The sequence below is a fragment of the Ascaphus truei genome, chromosome 3 (assembly GCF_040206685.1).
Source record: "Ascaphus truei isolate aAscTru1 chromosome 3, aAscTru1.hap1, whole genome shotgun sequence".
NCBI classification, from domain to species: Eukaryota; Metazoa; Chordata; class Amphibia; order Anura; family Ascaphidae; genus Ascaphus; species Ascaphus truei.
The window spans coordinates 253,444,503-253,472,079 of NC_134485.1; the positions used below are offsets into that span (position 1 = coordinate 253,444,503).

Here is a 27,577-nt window from a genome sequence, read left to right on the forward strand (position 1 = left end):
CAAAGTGTCCACTGGCGGCGTTTTGGTCATGGCCAAAAGTCCCATTCCAGCCAGTAGCAGCTCAGGCTGGGCTAGTTGGGGATGTCAAAATGGCGACATAAATGTCCCAAATCACACGGCAAATAGGAAGCAGTGGAGTCATCCCTCGTTGTTTCCTATTGGCCCGCATGACCGGGGGATTTAAACTGCAGAGAGATACCGGCAGCACCTACGGAGGCAAGCGTTTCAGGTAGCAGGGGGCCCCCTGTAGCTGAAATAAACGCGGTTCAGCTCCGAAGACTCCCTGCTTCAAAACATGTTTTCTTTATTTATTTTTTTAATAGCTTACTGATGCTTTAAAGTTATCAGAGTAAACAAATGGTCTTCAACAAATTGTGTTATTCGGTAAGGCAAACAGATTAACATTATTTCCTTGTCTCTTCAATAATAATAATAATAATTAAAAAAAAAGAAGAACCTCCCATTTTCATGGTACGGAACCTGTATTGTTTACACAACATAAAAAGGACAATGTCCTGCGCACGATCATAACTGCTGTTGAACCATAAAGTGTTGGTTAAACAGCAACCCAATGCAGACCAATATGATGAACCATTAAATCCATCAAATAAAAAGAAATGTAACCTAATCTTTTTCCTTTTCTCAATTCAGTTGCAATGGGATTTCAAAAAAACATTATACAAATTCAACATATTTGGCACCTGGGCATATATGCACTTGCCCAGGTGTCATAAAGGGCAAAGATATTTATAGAAAACAATGGAACCCAGAAGATAACACTGACATTGTTAGGTCAGATAAAAGGTACAATTGAGGAAACGCGATTATTTCCTATAAAGAAAAAAATAAAAAATAATGCAATACTATAATCACACAAGCTTTTAAATCCCATTACTGCTAAATATATACATACACCTTTATATTCCTGCAGGCACCCGTGAATAAATGGATCTACAGTATACCATATAGAAATATGGCATGCATGCTGCTTTGTTTACGGTTTTTATTTAAAAAAAAAAAAGTCTATGCTGCTTTCAACATTTTTATTAGCAAATGCAAATACCCATACTTTACAATGTTTACAGTGTAATAACTTGCTCATTCTAAAGGTCATTTAACGTTTTAGAAATTGCATATTGAACGCTGTTCCAACAGTGGCAGCTACGTGCCTCTTATTAGTAATGTAGTTGATCTCTTTCTTTCACCCTTTTAAACGCCACTGAATGCTTTAAAACAACTAATGTTAGCTAGACCTGTAAGTTTTGTCTTAATTCGGCAGTGTCACTTTACTCGGCATCTTTGAATGTGGTTGCAAGTTTCAGGGCTTCTTGTAGAAGTAGCATTCTGACCCTGGTATGAATAGATTATAGAATGAATGAAAGCTCATCGGATTATTGAGGACTCGCTCAAAATACTACAAATTACATAGCAGAAGCAAGGCGTGGAGTTATTGCTCGAGTCAGCCGTTAATGATGCAATTAGTACCAGGATTAAGATAAAAGAATGTGACTTGTACCTGTAATTTAACTCAAAAGTTGAAAAGTAAATGGCACTGCTTACTCAAATGCACAGTTCCACCTAAAAACATTGGCGTGGCAATAAAAAAAAAAAAAAAAAAAGTGCACACTCGGCCACGTATGTCACGCTTTTTCATGAATTAACAGCCATTTCAAAATGGCGTTTTAATAGTTTTATAAACGTAGGCCTGAAATCCTTCAAAAATCACAAATACTATGCAGTAGATTTAATATATACGTTTTTTGTTCTGTAATTCACTATGCAGCCAGCACAAATTGCTTTTGAGCCGTGAAATGAAAAAACGTGTATATTTTGTGTGCTAATGAGTTAGGTTCTTGGAGCTGCAAGAAAATAAACAAGATTTTTTTTTTTTTTTGGAGCTGGTTTATTTTCCAATCTAATGGAAAGAGCACAATAAGAAAGTCTCCTGTTCATTAATCCTTGCAGCTGGTAATAAATATGCAGCATTAAGGGTCTGTTAGAAGATGCAGCAGTCATGTACAACCGAAGCGGGAAAGTAACAACGGGAGAGGAAATAAAATGAGAAAAATGGGCAGTGCCGAGAGAGCGCAGAGAAACGGGAGGGAAGAAAGACAGGAGTTTACAACTGCATTTACGTCAAAAGGACTAGTAACAAAATATATGTTAAGCATTCACACAAACAAAATCAAGACATAATAATAATAATAATAAAGAAAATGCGAAGTATTACTAAGGCGCATTAGGGATGGGGCATTGAAGGGCATATTCCTTTTCTTCACATCAGTGACATTACTTAAACAAACTGAGCAGATGAGCTGTTGTCTGGCCAGTGTAGATTCACTCTCTATTCAGCGATTGCACAATAGTCCTAGTTTGTTCCTTATGCCAGATAATGGTATTGTTTTGAGTTCTCTTTGTCCCTTTCCATGTAGTCTCTGTCTATGAGGGATTCAATTCTTTTTTTCAGGTCTCCAGGCTGCAAGGATAAAGTCCAGTAAAATGAGAGGCAGTTTCAAAGGTGGGAAAAAAAATTATAATATTATGAGCATGATCCTGTTGATTCCAACTTTGTTATATAGCACCAGTGTAGCCTGTACATAGAATTTACATACACTATCTACATAGCACTGACAGTCTTACAGTGTTTCTGGCTTAAGGCGCACGTAGATAAAGCAAGTTGACCAAGCACAGCTCTCTCACTTGAAAGGCAGTGTCTTTCCCATTATGTAAGGTAGCGGTGAGCAAACTGGGGGGCGCGATGCGGCAGTTACAGAGGCCCCGTGCTCTTCCCCACGGCATTTAAATTAAATGCCGGGGGAGGCCTCTGTAACTCCCTTACCTGTTCTCTGGGGGGTCTTTGGCGATGCATCGCCATGGCAACACGCATCAAATGACGGGGTCGTGTGACATGACCCGCAGCGGCATTTGACGCAGAGTCCTTGGAGATGGGGGACACAGCTCAAGAAGTTTGCGCACCCCTGGTGTAAGGCAAGAGTTAGCAAAGTTCCTCCAGTGTTACATAATATCTATAACGGATGGACCACTGTTTTAATAAATCCAAAGGGATTTATTACAGACTACTACAGATTATATTTAAATCCTCTTAAAACCAAGAAGTCATACCGGTAAAGTTCACCGATAAGTACCTTGAGATGTGGGTGGGTTCCTTTTTGGAACAAGGGGTGACTATAGCAGGATTGCCGCTTTAAGCCCAAGGTCACAAGGAGAAGGAGACCAAGTTTGACTATGTTCACCTGCTTCACAGGCAATGACATAACCACTGAGCAACTCCTTCAGCCCAGCCCCAGTATCCCCATTTATTACAATTCCATCCTTTTTTAGTATACTTCCTAACGTGACTTGGTAGTGTCTACCGAGTCACGTTAGGAAGTATACTAAAAAAGGATTTAAATGGCTGTGCAAGAGGAAGCTGCAATTGATGACCTTGCAGTTTCCCATTGGCCTGAGATTTGGCAGGAATTTTGTTTAGAAGTCACTGAAAAGACATACAGCGCAGATAGAACAAGAGCAAACGATGCTTAAATGCTCATTTTAATATGAAATCTTATTTGGCAAAACAAGAGTCATTAACATGTCAGGGCACGCCAAATTTTGTTTTACCCCTGGAGAGGCGATATAATACTGGTAACCTCATTGGTAAGTATCGTGTGTAAGTAGATTTTAAAAAGCTCTACGTACAGTTTCACGTACACGGTCAGTAGCATATAAGAAACAAATATTATGACTTAATATTGCTTCTTTTTGATACGCTTTCTGTAGCAGGCAGGCTGCCATGAAGCAACCCTCCATCACAAACCAGGGAAGCCAAATGTTCACATCTAGTGCCGGGGTGGGGCATTGATATATAAACAAGACATGCGGTTGCATAACATTTCGGGGCACGGGCTTGCACTAGTTTATGTGATACAAGGTTTGTGAGTTTTCTGGGGATAATGTCTGTAAGAAGACCACACAGCACCATCACAACCACTTGAGGACACATTGGAAACAGGAGAAGTACAGGGCAAGCAGAATTTTATTTCTGGACTTTGATGTTTTGCAAGCAACCTGCTTAGAAACAGTGCAGCGTGCACTTCTTCATGTAATATGTGCTACAAACCTGCCAGTAATGTGTTGCCAGGACAAGCATAAGAACATTCATTAACAACCAAGCCAACGGTCATAAAAACTGAGTGAGCACATTCACAAAACCTGAAACAAAAATCAGGGAAATGTGATGCGCTTGCTCAGGATTCATTTTAAAAGCAGGTGACAATCTTTGTACAATGTTGTCTCAACATATTGGAAAAACAAACTAATTTAAAGGAATACAGAAGATAAAAACATGAATAAAACACATGTAACTTGGCGCAGTCTGCAGCACCCACAGCCTACACCTCCTGTGAGACTTTTGCAATGAAGACAGTTTATTTTTTAAAGTAAAAAATAGTCATGTGAACAACACATTTCCATGGGGAAGAAGGTTCAAATCATGACCGCTCTGTACATTCCTCAAATATTCTTCCCATGCAGTATATTTTTATATTAAATATTACTGCCTTAATGTCTTTTTACACAGCATAAAAGCAGAACGACTAGTTAGAACGGATATTATTACTTATAAAGTGCTCACAGAGCTTTGTTTACCTTGACAGGAAATTTCAGCTGGTTATAAAGCTCGGAGACAAGAAGATTATGGCTGAGCGTTTTCCTCATCTTCATAATGCGGACGATAGCAGCATCAATCTGGTACTGTCGGTCCTGGAAAACCCTCTCTGTTGTACTATGTTGTTCTTCCACCTGGAGGGAGGGGAGCAGAGTTCTGGGGGTCAGTGGTTGGAAATACTGGTGAGCTCCAAAGTACGGTTTGGGTTCTACATTTGTTACTAGGAAAAGCTTTTTTGGTAGTGGAATTTGAATGGAAGCATATAAAAAGGAACACTTCTTTGCCATGCACATTACAACTTGAAACCGATTCAGAAGTTGCCGACATGCATGAAACGCGGCTTTAACCCGTTTGCTGCTAATTGCATGGCAGGCCCCTCTGGCAGTGAAAGAGTTAAGAACGTCAGTGCTGGAGAGGTCAGAAATGCAGCAACTAACCATACGGTGACAACCCCTTCCTTTCTGGATGGACCAGAAAGTTAAGGTTGACCAAAGCGCCAACACATCTTCGATGTCAAAAAGGGGCCTACAATGTGTTGTACTACAATAGGTCGCTGGCTCCTCTAACATTAAGGGGGTTAGATCATCCCATGTTGGGATGGTCTGCAATGCACCGCCTACAGATTCAAGAAATTCCCGGCATACCCTACCGGCATTGAAGCACATACAATACTGTCTCGTTCCAACCTGAGGGGGCAGGAAAGATAACATGAAGACGACCAGCTACACGACAAGAAGTACTCACTGTTTCTTTCATTTGGATTTGGTTGATCTTGATTCGATATAACTTGTGCTTGAAGTCACCATTAAAGCAAAACTTGTCTCCATCCTCAACATCTTTGCTCTTAGGGGTTTTAATCAATACCCTAGCTTTGCCACAAGCGAGAGATTGTAAAGTTCTTCTCAGCTCACCGTCCTCTGATTAAAAACAAAAACACAATACAACCATCTCTTAAAAAAATACTCCATGTACTTTTCTTAGATTAGTTGCTGAAGCTGAATAAGGATTGCCCTGAAGGTATTAGTCAGGCCAAAAGTCCATGTGACAATATTTGACCTATGACATCCCTGTTATGATCAGGATCGCCAACAGAAAGAAAGGGTATTCTGTGAGCACGGCAGATAAATAAAAGTAAAAAAAAAACCACCCAAAAACTGCAGTGCTCTTATGGTAGTGGAGACACATTAATATTTGTGTGAAAAAAAAAAACGACGAAACACTATAAAATGCACCTCAGTGCATACTAAAATCCCACTGAGGTGCATTTTTATAGTGTTTCGTCGTTTTTATAATCTACTATTAAAGTTTTTGTTATTTTTCTTTGAGAGTTACCTTTAGGCGGTGCATCCTCTGCAAGGATTTGGCTAATATTAAGCCAGTTACTAGTGGACAATATACGGTCATTGTCACCTACCTTGAGTGCAACAATAGGGGGCTATTTGTAATCCTTGTATTATCTGTGTCTTTTTGCCTTGTTATTTCTCCCTTGCACCAGGTAGACTTTTGTTTGCTATTGTATATGTATGTGTGTCTGGTGTAGCGACGTGCCCCTTGTGTAATAGTTCCATCCCAAAAATCCTCAACACTCCAATTCTACAACCAGGTAAGGTAACAATGAAGGATTACACTTGGAGAGTCCTTGGTTCCCTGATGCCTGGAGACATTTAAAAAACAATTTATATTTTAAATTTAATGAAAAAAATGAAATCAAAATCAATGCTTTTAGAAAGGTTTACAAAATAACCATGAATACGAGCAAGCAGGTAATTAAATAAAAGGGAATAAAACAAAATCTGTACATGCAACATGAAGTAACAGGTACCCCAAGTTGTCTTGTAATACTACATTTCCCCAGAGGAAAGAAACGTGAGATTCCCACAAATTCAATGGGTTCCCCAAGATGACTATAAATTGATGAGCCCCACAAATACATCTTTATACCCAACTTCTCTTTGATCTTTGAGACGTGTGAGAATTCTAGATCATGACATTGGCCTGGAAGAGTTTAACAAAGTCTTTAGCTAAACAAATTCAAATGTTGGGGTATATAGAACATTTTTTAATAAAAAGTTGAAGGGGAGGACAGCGGGAAACCTGTTGGGGGCACAGAAAGATCTATAAAACGTAGATTATTATCGGAGACGACAAATTGAACAATATAAGATGTGCTATTGAACAAACAAAGCTTTCCAACACCTCCCACAACCCAAAAAAGTGGAAAGGGTAGAGGTGGTGTTGAGATCTCAATAACATCAAATTACAAATAAAAGAAAAAAGGACCTGTGACATCTCAGCACAGAAGCAACATGTCAGTGTTACTACTGTGGTTATAATTGTAGAGGTTGATATATATCATAGAAGGTGAAAAGGGACAGAGAAGGGAGTTTAGCCAAAGTACAGGAACCAGGGGGCCCAATAATGTTTTTTTCTAATTCTACGTGTATCTTCGAGGTATGCGGTCATCTCTACATGGAGATACTCTCCCAGATTCTATTTTTTAATTGAGTCAATGCGAGAGATAAATAAAGGACTTCAAATACCCACTATCGTGCATCCGACACCAGTCAAAATGTTTGATGAGTTTCTACAAACTATTATCCAACTCAGGGATACATTTACGCAACAATATTGACCCATGGCATACGCTCCCCTGTTTGTTCACATCTATAGAAGTATATGAAAGATTTAGTTCCAGCTGGTTCAGCTTTGGGCACGACTACCAAAGTTTCAACATTGAGGCTAGTCGCCCACATTCTCCCCAGCATAAAACGCAAACAAGAAGGGTTTATTTGGTGGTGTTTGGTTGGTGTGAAATATAATCTACACATTATTTTTAGGTGTTTTCTTTGGTTGTTGTGAAAATTGCTTCCTAGATATCCGACCAGTATTCTAATGCCAAGGTCTGTTCCAGCTCCCCCTCGCACTGTAACATGGCCATCTTTCACATTATTGTCTAAGGGAACAACAATCTGTAACTGGTTGAGATTACCGATATCGAATGCCGAGCAACAGACATTCAAAAGAGATGTTTCTTTTACAAAAATCTAATGAAGTGTCAATTGAATATAGTGCACTAAAGATGTAATTATACCCGATTAATATAGCCAAAATATAAATATTTAACTTGAAATCTTTGCAAAAATAAACGGCACACATCCCCTTGGCCATTTCCACAGCTCATCTAACTTCAGATTGCAGCATATGGAAGGCACTGTGGGTCACTAGACTTAAATGAGAAAAGCTCCTTATTCATTCAAACCGCGTAGGGAATATCAAAGGTGAAGAGGGAGTACTGCTAATAGCAGTGAGGGAGAACAGTCTATATGAGCATTGTTATACAATGTCTAGGTCATTTGCTACAGTTGCTCTTTTCCCGTAATCATCCGCCCCCTTTTTGGTGGGACCACTTGGTTCACTTCTAAGCTGGGTAAAGGCAGGTTGTTGCATAGTTGTCTGCGAGTTGTTTAATAGACTTGCTAATCTAAACCCCACCGATATTGGATGCTCTTTACATGCAGGACCTGGCTGATTGGCTTGAGATTGCACCCTTTGGTTCGTGTGGAAGGAGCAAAAGCTCTGATAAATTGGAGTTCCTGACCATCATATACTATTGAAGGCAAGTCCCTCGTCTTTGCTGTGATTGCAGCATCCCATATTTAATTTAGCCCCTTTTTAAGGGGCATAGAATGTGGAGTTTAACAGGCAATGCTAAAGGACTCCTTTTCTCAGGTGTGCACCGTGTTAACTCTCCTCGCTTTGCAATGAACATCTGCTGCTTTTCAAATAGGAGTAAAACTCAACAGCTAACATACTGTAGGCATGAGAAATGTCAGATTACAAATAACAGTTGCCTTCTGTGCCTCACATGTGCTAATTGACCTGTGTCTGGGCCGAACTTAATTGTGATAAGGTGACTTCTTATGCCTATATATGTAGAAAGAAGGGAATCAGCATCTCCAGCAGCAAGCTGCATCCCATTTTTCAAGTAGCCCATTTTTAAGTGGCTTTCAATGTGGAGTTTAACAGAAGTGGAACAAGAAGTGGACAGCTGCACACCTACTGCCCGGAATTCTGGAGTAGAGCTGCGCGGGAAAGGAGGAAATTTTCTATCAAAGACTCAATAAAGACACAGCCCTCTTCACTCTAGAGCAGGGGAGCACAAACGTTTGTTGCTGCGCCCCCCTGCCTTGTCTACCGCCCCCCCTTTACCTTGGTGCAGCGTCAAATGACGCCGCTGGGGCCATGTGATGTCACGCGTCCCACAGCGTCATTTGACACCACGTCTCCATGGAGAGGAGTCCTGAAGCTGGCAGAATCAAGGTAAGTTGGGTTGCAGAGGCCTCACGCGATGACACACGGCATGTAAATTAAATGCCAGGTGAAGAGCACGGGGCTTCTGCAAACGCTGCCCCTTTCCCCCAGAAAAATCTCGAGCTCCCGCCCCCCCCAGTTTGCACACCCCTGCTCTAGAGCACCTCCATTCATATATCGAATTTCTCACATCTTTCACTGTCCTTATCCAAATGACATTTTCATTGCCCAGCCATCACTGAACTTGCACTACTACCACTGCCATGCCTCTACAATTTAGATTTGCTCTAACAAGACTTATTTCCAAACTACACTTTTCTTTCTACCAACCTCATTATTCCGCTTACGCCATTCATATATGTCCAGCTCTCATACCTTCTCCACTTCCCAGTTCAGATGAACTCTATGCCGATCTGTACCCTTTTACACCACTCCGCAATACACCCTGCACTAAAACACACCCCTACAAATCCGCCTCACACATCCTCTTTCATACCCGTGCCCAGTCAACCTCCCTCCCCTCCTTTCCCATGTGCCCTTTGGAATGCACGCTCCCTTTCCAAGTGCCTTTCTGCACATGACTTCTTTTTCTCTCACACACTGCTCCTCCTTGCTATAACCAAGGCTTGGCTCACTAGCCTGACTGCACTAGAAGCTGCCCTCTCTTATGGTGGCCTCCCTCCCACACTCCACACCCTGAGTGTCATTGATCGCCTACCTACTTCTACTCACCCCTTTCTTTCTCTGCCTTTGCATGCTGGCTCTCCTCTCGGTTATGACTCCCTTTCTCTTCTCCTTGGGGACCCCTCTCTCCCTCTAGCCTTTTCTTTTGGCCTTCACCAATGGACTGCTGCCAGCACCAGCAAGGATGGCCACTACCAAAACCTGGTTTTCACAACAAACTCCTCTCTGATTTCTCATTTACTCTCTCTGATCATCTCATCTAATTTTTCACTCACAGTTCTCACCTCCATCTACCCCTAGTTTCTGCAGAGACCGGTGTTGCATTAATCTACCAGCTTTTGACTCCACTTTGCGCTCCGCTACAGACTCGGACAAACTGAACCTGAACTACAACTCTGCCCTGACCTCTCAATCTACATGCCCCTCCTTTTCTCTGCTGTTCTCAACCTTCTAACTCCAAACCCTGACTAAACTGCCATATACTCATGTTCCGCTCCTACACTCGCTCCTCTGAATGCTTTTGGATGAAATCTCGCCCTCTCGCAGACTTCCTTCAATAGCAATTTATCCTATTTCAAATCTGCCCTCTCCCAGGCGAGACAAACATACTTTTCTTCTCTAATCAACATTCACAAGTCTAACCCATGCCAACTTTTCTGTCTTTGACTCCCTATCCTAAAAGGTAACCATTGTCTGTTACCTGTTTTTATGCCTCCATTTCACCTCATGGCTTTTCTGACTATTTCAAGACAAAAAGGTAAATTCCATTCGTCAAGAAATCCGTATTCTCATATTCTAAACCTCTTCCCAACTCTCCTCCTGCCTTCCTTGACTCTTCCCGCTATCAGACGACATTTCGCTGCTCATCTCTTTTCTCTCTACCACTTGCCCTTTTGATCCCATTACGTCAAACCTCTTGCTTATACTCTAATCCCTACACTGACACATCCTACACTCGCTCCCAACACTCTGGTACCTTTCCCACCTTCAAGCACGCAACAGTTACACCTTTACTCAAAAACAGCAAGCTTGAACCTACCGGTCTCTCTAATTATCACTCTGCCTCCCTCCTGTATCTAAACTCCTTGAACGTCTTGTATTCTCTCACTTACTCCATTTTCTTACCGCCTATTCGCTCTTAGATCCTCTACAATCTGGCTTCCGCACAGCTCAATCCAACAAAACAGCCCTCACCCAAATAACCAATGACCTCCATGCTGCCAAAGGCCATTACACTCTGCTCATATTACTCGACCTCTCTGCAGCATTTGATACTGTGGACCAACCCCTTCTTCACACACTCCATACTCTTTGCATCTCTCTTACCTTTCCCATCGTGCTTTCAGTGTCTCATTTGGCAACCCCACCTCATCTATCGATCCCTCGGTGGGCGTACCCAAGGGTCCGTCCTGGGACATCTTCTCTTTACACACTCTAGGTGACCTTATCAAATCTCACCTCTATGCTGATGCCACAAATGTACTTTTCAACCTGTGACCTTACACCTGCTGTACATACTAGCCTCTCTGTAAGTGTCTCTGGGTGGCCCACCGCTGACTCAAGTTTAACATGCCAATGAGGGAGCTCCTCATACGTCCTCCCAAGCCTAGTCCTACTGCCCCCTTCTATACACCCAGTAATACAAGCAAGCTGCACAGGTGTCACATTTAACTCCTTCCACATTCACAATGCAGCCAAAACCTGTCATTTGTTTCTGTCATAACATTGCAAAGGTACGCCCTCTCCTCAATTGCTTTACTGCTAAACAAAACACTAACACAGGGGAGCGCAAACTTTTTGTGCTGCGCCCCCCTGTCTCTCTGCCCCCGGCTCTCGCGCCCCCCTGCCTTCCTTCAGCCGCGTCAGATGACGCTGCGTGGGCGTGTGACGTCAGGTCACATGGTGCCGCGTTGCCATGGCGACGCAACACAGACGGCTGAATCCCGGTAAGTAAATAGTTGCAGGGGCCTCACGCGATCCCCTGGCATTTAATTTAAATGCCTGGGGGAAGAGCACGGGGCCTCTGCAACTGCCCGCGCCCCCCCAGTACAATCTCCCGCCCCCCTGGGGGTCGCGCCCCACACTTTGCGCACCGCTGCACTAACACATGCCCTCATCCTCTTCCCGTCTTGTGCATTGTAACCTTCTACATCTACTACAATCTATCCTTAAATACCGTGGCTAGAATCACTTTACCCGCTCCTAAATCTGTCTCAGCATCTCTCCTGCGGAAATCCCTCTCCTGGATTCCTATCAAGTTCCATATTACACGCAAAATTCATGTCTAAGGCTTTACACTCTTTCTGCCCCTACTTACACCACAGCCTTAATCTCACTATACACCTGCCCGAATCTTGTATGTAAAGCCCTGTGCAGGCTTAAACCTCACTCACTGCCCACACCTCTGAATGCCCTTCCCTTCAATATCCGACGAGCATCCCCTCTCTCCACCTTTAAGACATCTTAAAACACACCTCTTTAACAAAGCATATGGGTTGCTTCGTTGGCTGATGCATCTCATGCACGGACCTAGAAGCGCTTATTCTCATTATGTGTTATGTTAGTGCATGGGTGAAACTGCTGTAGAGCGCTATGTACATAAATGGTGCTATATAAAGATAAACTTACATAAAATGCCTCTGCCGTGTTAGAGTAATACAGTTTCATAATGGTATGTCTAACTCTGTTTGTATCTTCAGATCTTGAGGGCAATGTTCTATGAATTTTGTAAGTGTTGCGAAGCAGGTTTTTCAGCAGGTCTGTCATATATGGATCAAGTTGGTCAGATTTCACAAATGCGGGTAGATTTTACACTTCTGATCTGCCTGGAGCGTTTTTTTTAGACTTTAGTTTTTCACAACTGCAATGCTCTGTAACACTGTGGACCCTGGTACCGATGGAAAAGTAGGAAGCAGGGGAGGTCTGGCAGCTTTATATAAAAGGGCTGTGGCAAATGAGAAAAGTTCCTCAAACGTTGAAACTGCGTAGGGAATATCAGAGGTGTAGAGGGAATACTGCCAATAGCAGTGAGAGCGAGCAGTGTCTATATGAAGATCATTGTCCAATGTCTAGGCCATTTGCTACAGTTGCTCTTTTCCAATATTCATCCACTGCCTTTCTGGTGGTCCTTGCCTTCCTGGTGGGCGTGTTGGGTTTACTTCTAAGATGGGTATAGGCAGGTTGTTGCTTTGCAGGAATGAAAACCCCCTCAGAAAGGGAGAGCATAGCTGTCAGGGAGTTACTCACTAAATCAGAGTGAGAAACCCCATCGATATGTGATGCTCTTTATTTGCAGGATCTGGATGATTGCCTTGAGATTGCACCTTTTGCGTGGAAAGACCAAAATCTCTGAAAAATTAGAGTTGCTGACCTTCATATAATATTTAAGGCAAGTCCCTTGTCTTTCGGAGTAATACCTTTACCATGTTAGATTAATACAGTTTCATAATGGTTTCTCTAGATCAGTTTGTATCTGCAGATCTTGGAGCGAAAGTTGTATGAATTCCACAAGTGTTGGGAAGCAGGTTTTGCAGCTGGGTTTTCATATTTGCATCAAGTTGTCAGATGTCACATATTCTGGTATTTTTCTTAACGTCTGTTCTGCCTGGGGTGATTTTCAGGATCCTCGTGACCATTCTGAAATGCAGACATTTGGTTTCTTAGGTCTTTTGGTTCCATAATCGGTCTCATGCTGGAAATGGATATCCTCTTACAACCTGCATTCCAACCCCAAGATCTTTTCATTATTGTTTCAGTTACATGATTCAGTTGCAAAATTCATGTTGCAATGTTTGTATTATTGCTTTTCATGATTTGTTTTACGTCTCCTCTTTTCACAAGCGTTGGATCCTCATCAGAACTTAAGTCTGAGTCAAGGTGTGCATGCGGTGACCTGCCACCTGCAGGAGTGCGTTCGCGAGGCTTACAAACCTTGGAAGGAGTCTTTTTTGGGTCCCTGTCTCATTCTGGGAGCTTTTTGATGGATTTATCTCCCGACGCAGAGCTAGAGATTTAAGTGGCCATCTTGGTTTGGGCTGTTCATGCGCCTCTCAAACAACTCTTTAGTGCTATTACCCACAGCAACACATACAATTCTCCTGCTAATACAGACACTCAATAACAAACAGTGATTAAAGTCCTTAAGCAATGTGAAATGTTTGTTCTGGCCTATAATAAAGAACACACTTACAAAGATTAACACCATCAGTGCCAACCGAAGGCCGTTCATTGATGGTTAACCGATCGCTGACCATACTGCATCTCCATAGATCAATCATTTTTATGGCTAGATTGTTACAGTGAGGTGAGGTCCACGTGACATTTGACCCATGACATCACTTTTAAAAACAGATGAACCCCAAAAAGTAAGAACGTACGGGTATTCTGTAAGCATGCCAAATATCTAGAAATCTCTGTTCATTTGAAACGGCAGTTAAATTATAAGCCACAAGTACTTCTCAGTCACCAATGAGTTACATAATACTCTCCAAGTCTGCAAATTAAGTAAATTTCTTTTTATGGCAGTGGAGAATCATTACATTGAAGTTGTGTGAATGTGTAACAATTTAGTTTCCTATGTGCAACGATATAAATTACATCTGATGTATCATTTCAAAGAAATCTGATGATATTTCAGCTTTTACTGTGGTGTAAAAATTGACTACCTCATACATTTTTCGTTTTTCTTTCAAGTATATCTTCTAGGGTTTAGAGGGAGAAATAAAATAAATATAGACAGGGGGGTAAACCTTCCTTCCCCCTCCTCCCATATATCGGCCTAGGAATATTTGTTTAACTTTCTGTGCCTGTATCTTTGATGAATGCTCGGCACACCTCTTCCTGATAGAAAAGTGGCTAAGCGATAGGCAATGCTGAACAGCATTGGCAGCAATGAGGTGTAATGCCAAAACACCTAATATACCCCATGGGTAATCTATATCTTAAACTACAGGCAATCAAAAATTCATAAGGGAACCATCAGGCCATGAGCATTCTTACATGGAGTTATTGCACTCCAGCCTATTTTATGGCGCTGGAATCTCCAGCACTCGTAATGCACAGAACATACACGTATACATATTTCATCTACTTTAGACAGCACTCAAGATGTTCATAAGCTACATTGTGAAAGAAATAAAAACAGATTCACAGCATGAATAATTAAGTTCCAACGAAAGAAGTTTTTGCACCTTGCTCGGGTGCCAAACTAAACGTGCCAATGTTAAGGTGAAATGGAGTAGTGATGGGTGCAAACAAAAGCGAAATAATTGGGCTGCAGTTGCAGAAATAAAAAAAAAAACTGGAGCGCACTCGGCTATTAACAAGTCAAACGCGTCAATATCTTTATATAATGAAAAATGGCAGAGCCCAATTTTAGTCTTCTAAAGATGTAATAAAGATGATTAGTTGCTAGTAAGCAGAGTGTACGTTTTGTTTCTGGTATATGACATGATTTATCTGCTTACGTTTGCTCCTACTGGAAAACTTTATTGTGCTACACTGTTTTGTATTGTAGGACCAGAAATTCTATACATTATTTTTTCTTCTTAAGAAACAGAAAGTAGCCTCACCTATTCCAGTAGCAATTTTAATTTCTTCAAAACTGAATTCTTCTCCCTCGTTAAACATAAGAAGCACTAGTGTCTGAAACAGAGACACCTGCAGCTCTTTCTTCTCCTAAAGAAAAGAGACACAGAGAGTGTTAAACAAGAGGTGATGGAAAATAAGGTGTGTGTTGCTCTATCAAAGGGTACAAAGAAAGCCAACAACAACAAGCAAGGGTTTCTGGGAGAATACCGTCTCATGCACAATATGTCAACATAGTCATGCGTGCCCCACTGAGTCTGATCGTTAACCTCTTCAGTTGCTACAGTTCAGCAGGTACACCAGAGTAATGGTGCCATGTGTTTTCATACAGATTGATAGCAGCAAATGTGTGTCTTCAAACTTTGTTTAAATCAAGAAAATTTGTTTAATGTTTAAAATGTAAACCTCCAGAACTTAAGACGCAGGCCACTTTGTCACGGAGTGTAAGCTGTTAAGTGTTACATAGGACACACCCATTCAGTGCAGGTGGTATCCAATGCACTGCAAAAGCAAGAGGCTTACCATATTTTAAACGGTGAAGTCACAAAATCAGAATTTTTAGTTTAAAAATCGGCGAATTATTTTCTCTCAACTCTGCGATCTTCCATTTTTTTTGTTTTTAATATGGGTCAAATTGTAGCTTTAGCTCCCCCTCTCAGTTATGCATTTGGTATGCTCGCCAGGAGTCAGAGGCCCCACTGCTTCATTGCACAGTAACACGCACAGGCGGAGGGGGAATTTCCCAAGCACTATGAATGGGAGGAGAGGCAGGGACGCTTTCTATACAGTTGTTGTAGGCTGCAACACAGTTTAATGGACCAAAAACCAAATAAAAAGGTTAAGTTACAGGCGCTTTTGGCACCTCACATGAAGAGACCTGTAAGGCAGCTTTAGATTTGTGCCTATCAGATTGGCATAAATACCTTTTTCAAATCTCAACATCATGTTTTATTTGAACTTTAAAGACTTCTAAAATATAGTCTTTGGGGGGGGGGGGGGGGGAAGCTCTTTTAGGTTGTCTGTGACATGACGATAGCAAAAACTAAATTGCCACACAGAACATTTGATGACCGCTTTTGGGGACAGTAGCTGAAACTTCCTGTGTGTTCACACATTCACACTTAACAGGAACCGTCCTGCTTAGTGTTTAACCCCCTTCAGTGCTGGAGGGAATGCAACACGTTGTTGGCTTTTTCTGAACTTGCATCTGTAATGTGTGTTTAATCTGCATAAATCCTGGGTTTGAGGCAGAAGTTAAGGCGATACATTAGGTGGAAGTGAATGACATTTGGGACCAGTCCTCATTAAGAGCTGTAAAATGTTGGAGAATTTTAGTTCACAAAAACCTGAACCCAGTGAAAGAATTATTATTTTAATAAAAGGCTGGACCTGTATAATTACTCAGCAGAAGTTGTTCACCGTGTATTATATCTACACACCCCAGCCGCAATTTAAAACCTACCGTATTTAACAAAGTCGTTCTTTGGCTATATTGCGGGTATGGCTGTGTGTGTATTCAAGTGTATTAACTTCAAGACAAAACTTTTCCACAATTGATAATTATTTTATAGTGTTAATTCAATGGACAAGAAGGGCCATTAGTCTTATGGATTTTATTGTAATAAGGATTATCTACAGCGGCTTTTAAACAGCTGGCAGCAGCATTTGTCACATTCATTGTATTTTGGGTAGATGACTGCCTGGGAAACCAGCGGCAGCACTGCTATCATCAAACAGTGGTTAAGTGGTTTCAGCTCCAAAGATACTCATCAGCAGCACAGAACAAACTTGGCTTACAGTTAGAGAAGTGAGAAGCTGGCAGAAATGACACACCGTGTAAATTATTTACAGCGCTAGGAAATGCCTGCCAACCACCAACCTTTCAGCAGGAGCAAAACTCATGAAGCTGCAGCAAATGTGAGGTTCAAACATGTGACTTGCTTCAAAGATTAGGAAGTTTAGTAGTGGAGTAAGCATTATTGTTCTGGCAATAGATGAGCCACGTGAACCCAACAGTGGCAACACCCTAAATAATTCCTATGGTTAGCCAGTTTGAAGGTGTTGCTTCACTCTGGTCTTGCATACCAATCAAAGGTGTATCAGGAAAACTCCTGAGAAGAGTTAAGCAAAGCCCAGGTACAGCACCCGGAGCCTGCGGTGTGATTTATACGTCCTTCTACACACTGCTGACTCTTAAAGGGGCAATCCCCGCCCTAGCACCTAAGTGTACTAATGTCAGTGACCCGTTTAAGGTGTTAATGTGACTGTCTGTCTGGTGTCAATGCTTAGCAAGAGCTTGCAGCCCCCCTGCATCCCTCTCCCTTGCTTTTCTTACTGATTCTCTGATAAGGACAGGGTGGAATAAGGGTAGGGGAAACAAGGGATGGGGAAACAAGTGATTGACAAACTGCACCAATCAGAGGACTCCTCCTCAAAAAATAACAAAAACCTCTTTCATTTTCAAAGAAATAAAGGCAAGCGCATTATCTATAAGGATGGTTGCATTTAAGGAAAGCAATTACATTGTTAAATGATTTACAAAACAATGTGTTGGCTGCTATCGCAGATTGCCTAAACTCGTCACAGAGTTGCTGATCGAGGGGCACTGCATTGTATCTCTCAATGTATTACTTCCTGGTAAAACATTTTATAAATAAATAAGTTGCTGGGACACACAATAAAACAACTCATAATAATGAATCGTTAAAGCAACAGCTTTACTTAATTTATGTCTTGTGGAAAGTGAACGTGTTTTGCTTTTCTTTGGGTTTGCTGGATTGAAACATCAACAACTTGTGTTCATCTGTGTAATGGTGGCATCAGGAATGCTTTGCCAAAGAGCACACATGCGCGAAACACATCAGAGGTTCTCTCGGCTTGTTCTCCTCATTTTCAACATGCTGCCAATTGCCTAATAAATATTTTATTAAATAATTTTTGAGCGATCCAGCCTTTATTTTTGCTTATTCCTTCCCCCATGGGATTCCACTTCTTGTATTTAAAAATACTTTTACTTGCCTATTTAAAAAAACATTTTTATAAAGGGGTATTATCTCAATGTAACATATTAAACATGTCAGTCTTTAGTTCACTTTAATCTTAGGAGGGACTGTCCCTTTAGTTCCTCAACTCTGGTGCCGCCGGGGGCCATAAAACAAAAAATAGTGCTGTTTTTGAGAACGACTCTGATCTTCCTGGCAGGTAGAATACAGAGCAGGTATGTGATACCGAGATAGAGAATACAGTACGTGCTTTCATAGCGTGGCAGAAAGGTCTCGCGTTACGCTGACTGGATGCTGGCACTCTTCATTACCATATAGCAAGTCTAGAATGATCCTTTTAAGAAAATCACCGCCAAAACAGCCCCTCTTGCAGCAAAGAGATTTGAAACTCAGCCGCTGGCTCTCCAACCATAAGAAAAATCTCACCTCATCTAGATCGTTGAACATTGATAGCTATGCGGCAACAACAAAATACCCTCAATCTTAAACTGAATGTTTTGTATGGGTGTAAAATAATGGGATTCATGTAAATAGTCAGTGAGCAGGTTATCTCTGCAGAGGGTCACAAAATATCTAGCAGCAGCACTAGCTGTCTAGCGCTCTGCCCCTTTCCCTGCCTCGGGTGCAGGAGATAACGCTGCACTATGGATATCATGTCACTAATGCATCTGACAGGGGGTTCATTATCTTTTGAGTGCACCTACTTCCTTAAACTCTGCCTTCAAGACTGCATGTCCCAGCGTGGATTGCCATTGTAGCCTCCTACCGCTGTGCTTTCCTAGATAAAAAGTCTTAAATACTTCTTGGAGTTTCACCATCTGGAAGACAAGAGAACAAAGAAAATAAGCCAACACGCATTAAGACAACATCTAAACGAAGGGTATGCGGCCTCAGCATTATGCTGGGTGATTTCCCAAACTACCCGCCACTTCCCCCAGACAGATTTTTTTTTTGTTGCCAAGTTTAAAACAGATGTAACAAAAACGTGTGCAAACAAATATAAAATACACCAAAATGTATCAAACCATAGACCAGCAATCCCTTCTCCGTTAAGTGCATCTATAAATGATTTGCAACCACTAGCAAGATTCATCTAGAGATTACAGTGCTATAATACAATCTCGTCCGTATCATGTGATAAGCAGAGAGCAGGAGTCAAAAAGGAAAAAATATCTGGCGTTATTTTACAGCAGACATTTTGGCCTACAATGAATTGAGAGTTCAATCTGTAAAGGAACTAAAATGCGTGCTGTTCATTCAGATTGTGTAATGTGCCGATACTGTAGTGTCAGACCGTATTCAATTACTTTTTTTCTCTTTACATATGTGCATAGGAGTGACATCAAATAATCGGCATGGAGTCATCAGATAAAGGACACTTGAAAAATGTTAGTGGATGTCCAATCCTCAGAAACGTCACCACTGTGAGGGGTCAGAATGCTAATTTAAAGGTTTCACAACGCAATGAATTTCTATAGTAAGAAAGGGCTGAGCCTACAGAGCTCTGCACTGCCGTTCTATGAGCAGGGAGATGTAAAAGTCCCGCAGGCGTCAATTTAGCAAATGTTTCTTAAGAAGCATACTTGTAGTTTTGGTAACGAGCGTTTCCAAGAGTCAAGACACGGCCTATTAACCAACCATTGTAATTCTAGAATATTGATACAATGTACCCCTACCCTGTTCCCCACCCCCAATGCATTTTTTTGGACCCTCCCTCCCCATTTTGCTTTCAATACCAATTGTAATACCTTGTATAAAACAAAAATATAAAGTAAAATAAATAAATAAAATGGAGCATATAATACAACAGCAAAGTTCCAAATACAGGAGAGGGGTGGGTGGGGTTGTGCAAAATCTGGTCATTTAGCCCAGGGTTGCGCATACTTTTTAGTCTGCGCCCCCCTGCCTGCTCTCCCCCCCTTACCTTGTCATTGGCGTTTGACGTCACATGACCCTGCATTGCCATGGCAACACGACGACGTCACTCCACTGCATAATTTGCCGTTGCGTTGCCATGGCGACGTGTCGCCAGAAGCCACCGGAGACAATGTGAGGGACCATATAGAGGCCTCGTGCGATACCCCGGCATTTAATTTAAATGCTTTGGGGGAATAGCGTGGGGCCTCTAAGTGCCACGCTCCCTCCACCCTCCCCCCCGAAAATGTGTTGCACCCCCCAGATTTAGGCCAGGTAAATTCTGGATTTTTAAGCAACATTTTTCTTGCATACAGTTTACAACAGGACCTTCAAGCCGACATGTTTCCCACCACCTGAAGGCAGCTTGGCATACTTACCTCTGCTGGTAGGTGAATGTCCATTGGCGTATAGGTTGGCCAGTATCCCATTGTCAGTATATTTACGGTCAAGTCTATGTTGCCTGGGTCACTGTGATTTTGCACATGCTACAAACAAAAAGGCAGATTTTAGCAAGATTTGTGAACAAAAACACACAGGACTATATACTGTATATTCAATCATTCGCACCAGGCGCAGACACAGCCCTGCTATGGGAGGGAAGCATTCCGAGGCTTCGTTCTTCTAGTCGGCGCTTGGTCCTGCTCACAGGATTACAATTTAGTCAATTGATGAAATGGACCTGTAGCTCATTCTTCTGAAGCTGCCAAAGCAAATAAATCTGCCAAGTAACTAATCGTCAGTGAATCATACCTGCTCCAGTACTCTATCATTGATTGTTATGCAGAAACATGGGATCCGAAGGAAGGGAAAAGCAGGCAGTTTGCTTTTTCTACCGATAACTACATGTGTTTTTTTTAACATATGTTGTAGATGCCATTATCAGTCCCTAAAAACAGACCACGTGGCCCTGAACACTACACTTTGGTATCTCTATTTCATTGGTTCCTACATCAAGTATACATTACCCAACAGCTCTTGGAAAAGGAGTATAATTATTACATAAGATTAAGTCTCTTTCAAGACAAAATCTTTTATTTTTTTTAACATGGTGAAGCTGCGCGTTTGTGTCCCATAACCCAGCTCCCTCTAGTGGCGGCATTTGTTTATACTGTATACATAACTATTTCTGATATGGCGCCTAAAGTCATCATGTGGACAGAGATTTAACTCTCACCAGAAATGACACGTTTTAGTCTGCGTCCTTTTGAAAGCATAGGTAAAAAATGGTAATTACAGTTATATTTTTATTCTCTCCACAGTTAAAACGTGCAACTCTACTAAGCTGAAATTGTGAAACAGCTGACAGTGTCAAAACAAGATGTTCCCCTTACTTGGACCGTATAATGCTCCACTGAGCCATTACTGAGACACACAACTACGGGGCCTATTCATTAAACCCCGATAAGGATATTTTGGGGGGTAGGGGGGCACAGATTTGTATCTCTTAATGAATATGCAGTAAACAATAAAAAAAAGTACTAAAAGGGAAGAAATTGCAGCACACCAAGTGTATAAAATCTAAACCACTTCTAAAAGTGACAGTGATAGAGATATTTGTAAGAGAACACAAAATATAACGGTGTCTCAAGTTTTAGTGCAAATAGGATCTTCATATTACTGTATTAGAGAAACAGTGGAAAAAAACCCTCTACAAACAAACTGCACATTCGTTCAAACAGTAATCGTGACCAATCGTGAAATCACAAAATAAAGGACCGATCCTGCCCTAAAAAAGCAATCAAAGGGATGTGCAAAAACACTAGAAGTCTGCTGCTTTCTGAAAGTTAATGGCTCGGCATCGCGAATCTATGGAAAATAAGATAACCGCACAACTCAGTGTAGGATTTAAAACATGTATTCAGCATAAAACAGGCGAGTATCGCAGAGAGAAAAAAGAGAAGAAAAAAAGAGAGAAAACTCGAGCTTAGCATGATTAGACCATGTAGACGGCCTCTTCAGTGATGGTAGCAGTTGGTAATGGATCCTGCAGTATCTGGATTGATGGACGACGCCGGTAAGATGACATGAGAGCCGGTGAAGAGCACTTCCAACACGTTTCGCTGTTACGAAACACAGATTCTTCCGAGGCTGGAGGTTCCACCACCGGCTGTCATTCCGTCTTACCAGGTGTCTTCCACCAATCCAGATACTGTGGGGTCCATTACCAATAGCCACCATATACCTGATTGGATGGCGATACGCGGGGGGTTTATCTACCATCCCTGGAGAGGGCGTCTACATTGTCTAATCACGATACACTTGATTTTCTCCTTTTTTCCTGTACATGTGATACTCGCCTGTTTATGCCGAATACATTTTTTAAATACTACACTATGAGAGGTGTGTGCTTTTCATTTTTTTGTATTCATTAAGTGCTTATCACATTAACAGACCATGTGGAAATGGCAGTTTGACGCAATTTGAATTTTGAATTCAAATAAAGAAAGCTGGTATCTGAACACATTTTGCAAGCTAAGCCTGTATGTCGCACTGTACCGCACTCTATTAAAAGAAGTATAACCTTAAAGCCCTCTACTTCCTCTTTGCCATCATCATCTTTACAATTTACTTCCTCTGGCAGGCACTAGGAAATAGTGACTTCTCTCATTTTGGACAAAGGAAGTAGGGTGACCTGATCTCGAGATGTCTGGAATGATTCCGTCTCCTCGTGTTGCATGGAAAACGGAAGCAGATTTACCTGCTTAAATTGAACCATGACATCCTTGGAGAGCTCCATATCTTTAAACATCCCCTCCAACTTACTGGTGAACGCAGCACCGCACTCTAAAAGACGGAGAAGCGAACAAGGATGTCAAATGTTAGAACAGTTGCACATCTACAGATCTATAAAAACCTGGGCAATATTGCGCAAAACCACAATCCCACGACAAAACACAACTATTTTGTTACTGTACATGAACCAGGGGTCCACCGGAGCTGAACCGCAGCAGTTAAAGATCTGGTGGTCTCTGGTTGATTTATATATATTTATTTTTTCTTGCAACTCTGGCAAAAGTTAAAACAAATATATATATGGTTTTGAAGCAAAAGGTGGCACTGTGTGCTCATTTGCATGTCATTTCCCAGAATCCCTTGCTGCAGTGGAAGTGCTGTGTGCTTGGTGATAATGGTGAAAAGCGGGGTTGCAGACCTGCCTAAGTCATGCAAATGAGCACACAGTAATATATTTACATTATATAGATATATACAGTGTTCGACAAACCTATACATTTGCTCGCCCCGGGCGAGTGGATTTAACCCCCGGGCGAGTAAATATTGGCCCAAGCAGCACACGTTTGGTACTAGGTGGTGAGTAGATTTTTTTGTGTGGCGAGTAGATTTTTTGGTGATTTGTCAACCACTGGATATATATATATATTTTTAACTTTTGCCAGTAGTTGCAAGGAAAAACAAAGATAGCGGCAGGCTCCCCCAAACGGAAGCTGGAATGTCATCTCATGATTACGTCACAGCTTTCTATTAGTCCCCATAGTGAGGTTGACCCCAGTCACCACATTGTTTCTGCTGGACAAGAACGCTTGTAAGGGAACGTCAAAGTTACATAGTCCAGGAACGCACAGGGGGATGGGGGAATATCTATCTATATCTTGGATGAAAAGTAGCTATGTTTAACAGTATGTACCCAGCCCAGAGAGATCAAAGGCAAGTAGCTACTCAAATAGCAACTACATTGCCTATAATAAAGTAACTCATCTATTGGTAATTGCTGAAATTGTAACTGTGTTCAGCCTCATGCTAATAAGCAGCAAACAGCAGGTATGCGGAGCTACTCTCAAAGTGCCCTATGATAGATACAAAATAGAAGGCAGCACTAGATGCAGTGAAAGGAGGAAGTGAAGGTCCCTATTAAGAATTAATACAGCTTAAAAATGAGCAAATTCTCTACTATGATAACTTTGTAATATGAAGGGAAGACGCGGGCAGCTGAACCACACGGCCATCCCTAGTTCCCGACTGAGTCGTCGTCGCTCAACAATGACGTCAGCAGCCCCAACTTGTACATATTATTTAATATTACAAAAGTACTTATACCGTAGATGCATCATTCACCAAATGTGACCCCTTAAACAGGACACTGCCATTTCTTAACTTTGATCCTAGGAGGGAATAGACCGTTAAATAAGCCACTACATTGTTAATGCTGCGTTTTAGTGACCATTATAATTATTGTTTATTTGTAAAGCAAAAGGCAGCCCCACAGAAATAATGTGTTTTTATTTTTTAAACAACTTGGCAAAGATGTAATTTTTTCTGGTGTAATGCATAAACCTGAGTCAGGGAGGCAACACCCCATAACCTTGTGCTGCACCGGATGTTCCCTGCACATATGGGGAAAATAAAAGTACTGAACCCCATAAAAAAAAAAAAGAGCAGGGAAAAAGGCTGAAAGCAACATTTTACCTGCATATATAACCGCTTGCAAACAGTCTTCTTATAAATAGTTAAGTAAAGATCGTAAGAACCCTCCGAAGCATTTGGTTTGCATGGACACCTTAAATGTTTAACCAATTATTTAAAAACACTTTCTTTTCAGAAAAGGAAAAAATAAAAAAAAAAAGATGCCAACAATTTACATTTAACCTATGGCATATGTCACAGTCCTTATTTCACTTTGGTATTAGGAGGGCCTGCCCGTATAAATGGTGACAATGCGGGAATGTTTTAAATAAATTAGACTAATAAGCAAAAGGAGCGTACAGTTTATCCGTGAAGTGTAATTCGGTATCTATACACTCAGCTCGATACTTCTCCCCCCTTAATACTGTTAGAGCAGTTGGGTGGTTGTGTAGTTCAGACACAGGTCCCTTTATCAGCAGCATTGGTGTTAAATATCCCCTGTATAATGCCACACACTACAACAATCGGGCGCAACATCAGCGGTCCTCACCGTGTTTAAGTTTCGATAACATTGACTTCTCTGAATCGACGGAAGCACTTTTCCCCACCAGGAGTCTTTTAGCGAGATCTTTCTTGTAAAATGCCTCAAACACATCTTTGCCTGCAAGACATTAAAAAAAAAAAAACACATTGAAAATGCTACAGAACATGCACCTCCATTCCAGGCTCTCCTTGTACATATACATGTCTTGCATGCCCTCTACTTCCTTTTCCTCGTGCATGGAAAACCAACTAGAACCGGCTTCCATCTCCAAGAAAATACCTAGTGCTGCTCATGAAGTCCCCACTTTGCTGAATGTCTGTATGCATTCTCTGGGTGATCACCTCCCAGGTCACCAGCAACTTCCACCAACAATGATACCAGTAGGGAGTCGCGCAATGTTACAGTGAGGCGTACGTCCTTGGTTGAGGAAACGAGTGCGGTCCTAATTTGGGATACTCATTTTGACTGTGTGCTACTCAATATTTGTAGGTTTGTTGCTAGATTTGAAATAATCTTGTTTTACGCCTGGATTGCAAGATAGGAAAAACACAGAATAGCAGGCAATAGAGAAACAAGCATGGGTGTTAGTGAGCTGGCAGAAAATACTGAGACGCAACACAGGAACAAGTGGTGGACAGAGAATTTCTGTCTTTAAGTGACATTTTATATAACAGCCATCAGCCACACTTCTGTGTTATTATGGGGCCCTTTTTTAAATATACCTGTAATCAGAATTATACTTTTTCTTTTCTTATATAGCGCTGACATTGTACATATGGCTGTACATGTACTATGGAAATAAACCAGAGAGAGTTATAACTGAGCATAAATGTATCTATTGTTCTCCTCGTATCTCCCTCACAATACGCACATCATCTTGGTGTTGCCTTAATCAAGGAAAAATTGTTTTTGTATGTACTGCATAACACTATCTAGATAACGTTTTACACCAAGTATATGACCAATATTACAGATTAAATATTGCTTACACTGCTAGGTGAGATAACTCATTCATATGCCATAATTAGTATGCCTTTCAACAGTGTTTGTTTGTTCAATATATCACGTACCATGTATGAACCTGAAAATGATCATAATCTTATCAAGCATTCTCTCCAGTTCTTCATCAGTTGCTTCTTTGTTTCCAGATCGTAACTTAGAATCAACATGCTTAGCTGCAAAAGCACACAAAGAAACATGTTAATTGTGGTGAAAAACTTGACATAAAGCATGACAAGTAAATCGTAAGTGCATGTCAGTTTAAGTGCCGTATATCTCTGTGCTGTAGAACAGAGGCTAGGTACTGTACTAAAAGGTGACATGGTGTTATGGAAATCATTGCTGGCACAGCTAACTAGCACCCTCTGCTGGCCATTTGTATACAAATACATTTGAGAATCTAATGTAAATATGTATTAGCATAATAACAGCCAGCGGAAATTAACTGCATTGTTCATTTCTATAACATAACCTTTCACAGGTGTACAAATAACTTAACACATAAAATGTCACACATTTTGCTTTGTTGTGACTTTTTAATTTTCTGATTATGAGTTACTAATTCTTGAAGCATGTTCATTGCACTCATAGGATACACTGCCCAGAAACACATTTCCAGTAAACCGACCAAAGTATGTAAGTAACTCAATGGGGAGCCTACAGATTCCATACCTTTAGTGGGACAAACTTTACTTTCCCTGCATGGCAAATAGTTTATTGTACATTGGGGTACTTTTTGGGACAAATGAGAACGCTTTAAAATGAAATAGTATATACAGCTACAAAACGTCAACAGGTTTTTGTTCAAGTCTACGGTGACACAAAGTTACTTCTACAGCAACACTATAAAACAACCTGTGAGGTTTCAAAAGCCCTATGAACTACTATCGTTTTGGTCCAATAAACCGTCAACAAATCCACACTTCTCCAGGACCGATCAGGCTGCCAGGACTTTGAGCTGCATCCAGAGAAAGTAGTAAGGACAATAGCCCTACAGCTGGGCAAGATCAGTATGCTCCAGTTACCTCCTAGGGCACGGCCTGCTGAACAGTGCCCGATACACACATGCCTTGCACAGGATGCTTTGGGTACCTATGAGTTCTGCTGGCTTATTTGCTCTTCTGTTTATAAACGTTTCAAACGATTCTTTCATCATGTTGACAAACTTCTCGTTCTTCTGGAAGCAGACTTCGATTATATGGTCCACCTTATCCTTAAAGTCCAGTAGCTCTTGCACCATGTCTTTGTCCTTTTCAGGATTCACAACTATTGTACTCCCAAAATTCTGTGGAAAACAAAACAAACCAAGATATGGACCAAGTAGAGCTCAAGTCTGATCATCGCTATACCTGGAAACACAATCCCACATAATTTGTTTTTAGCAAACTTGGATTATTGATTGCTGGTATCTGCTGCTGTGTGCTTCATCAGAATGAGGAGGGGAAATTATTTAAAGTGTGTTATTTATATTAACACTTCAAATTTACCTAGCTACAGATGCATACATTT

General features: G+C 41.3%; 1 protein-coding gene across 5 annotated transcripts in view; it reads right to left on the minus strand.

Moving 5' to 3' along the window:
• Positions 1–1,028: 1,028 nt before the first annotated feature.
• CUL4A (cullin 4A) overlaps positions 1,029–27,577 on the minus strand; it is a 57,113-nt gene continuing 30,564 nt past the window's right edge. For all 5 annotated transcript variants that reach the window (XM_075590644.1, XM_075590641.1, XM_075590640.1 and 2 more), the window contains 10 exons: positions 27,161–27,353; positions 26,140–26,244; positions 25,076–25,186; positions 22,865–22,950; positions 20,544–20,651; positions 18,954–19,067; positions 15,232–15,337; positions 5,411–5,583; positions 4,648–4,800; positions 1,029–2,476 (listed from right to left, as the gene is read on the minus strand). In XM_075590644.1, the coding sequence (XP_075446759.1) occupies positions 2,381–2,476; positions 4,648–4,800; positions 5,411–5,583; positions 15,232–15,337; positions 18,954–19,067; positions 20,544–20,651; positions 22,865–22,950; positions 25,076–25,186; positions 26,140–26,244; positions 27,161–27,353 (1,245 nt within the window). In that variant the 3' untranslated portion in view covers positions 1,029–2,380. The remainder of the gene's footprint in view (positions 2,477–4,647; positions 4,801–5,410; positions 5,584–15,231; positions 15,338–18,953; positions 19,068–20,543; positions 20,652–22,864; positions 22,951–25,075; positions 25,187–26,139; positions 26,245–27,160; positions 27,354–27,577) is intronic.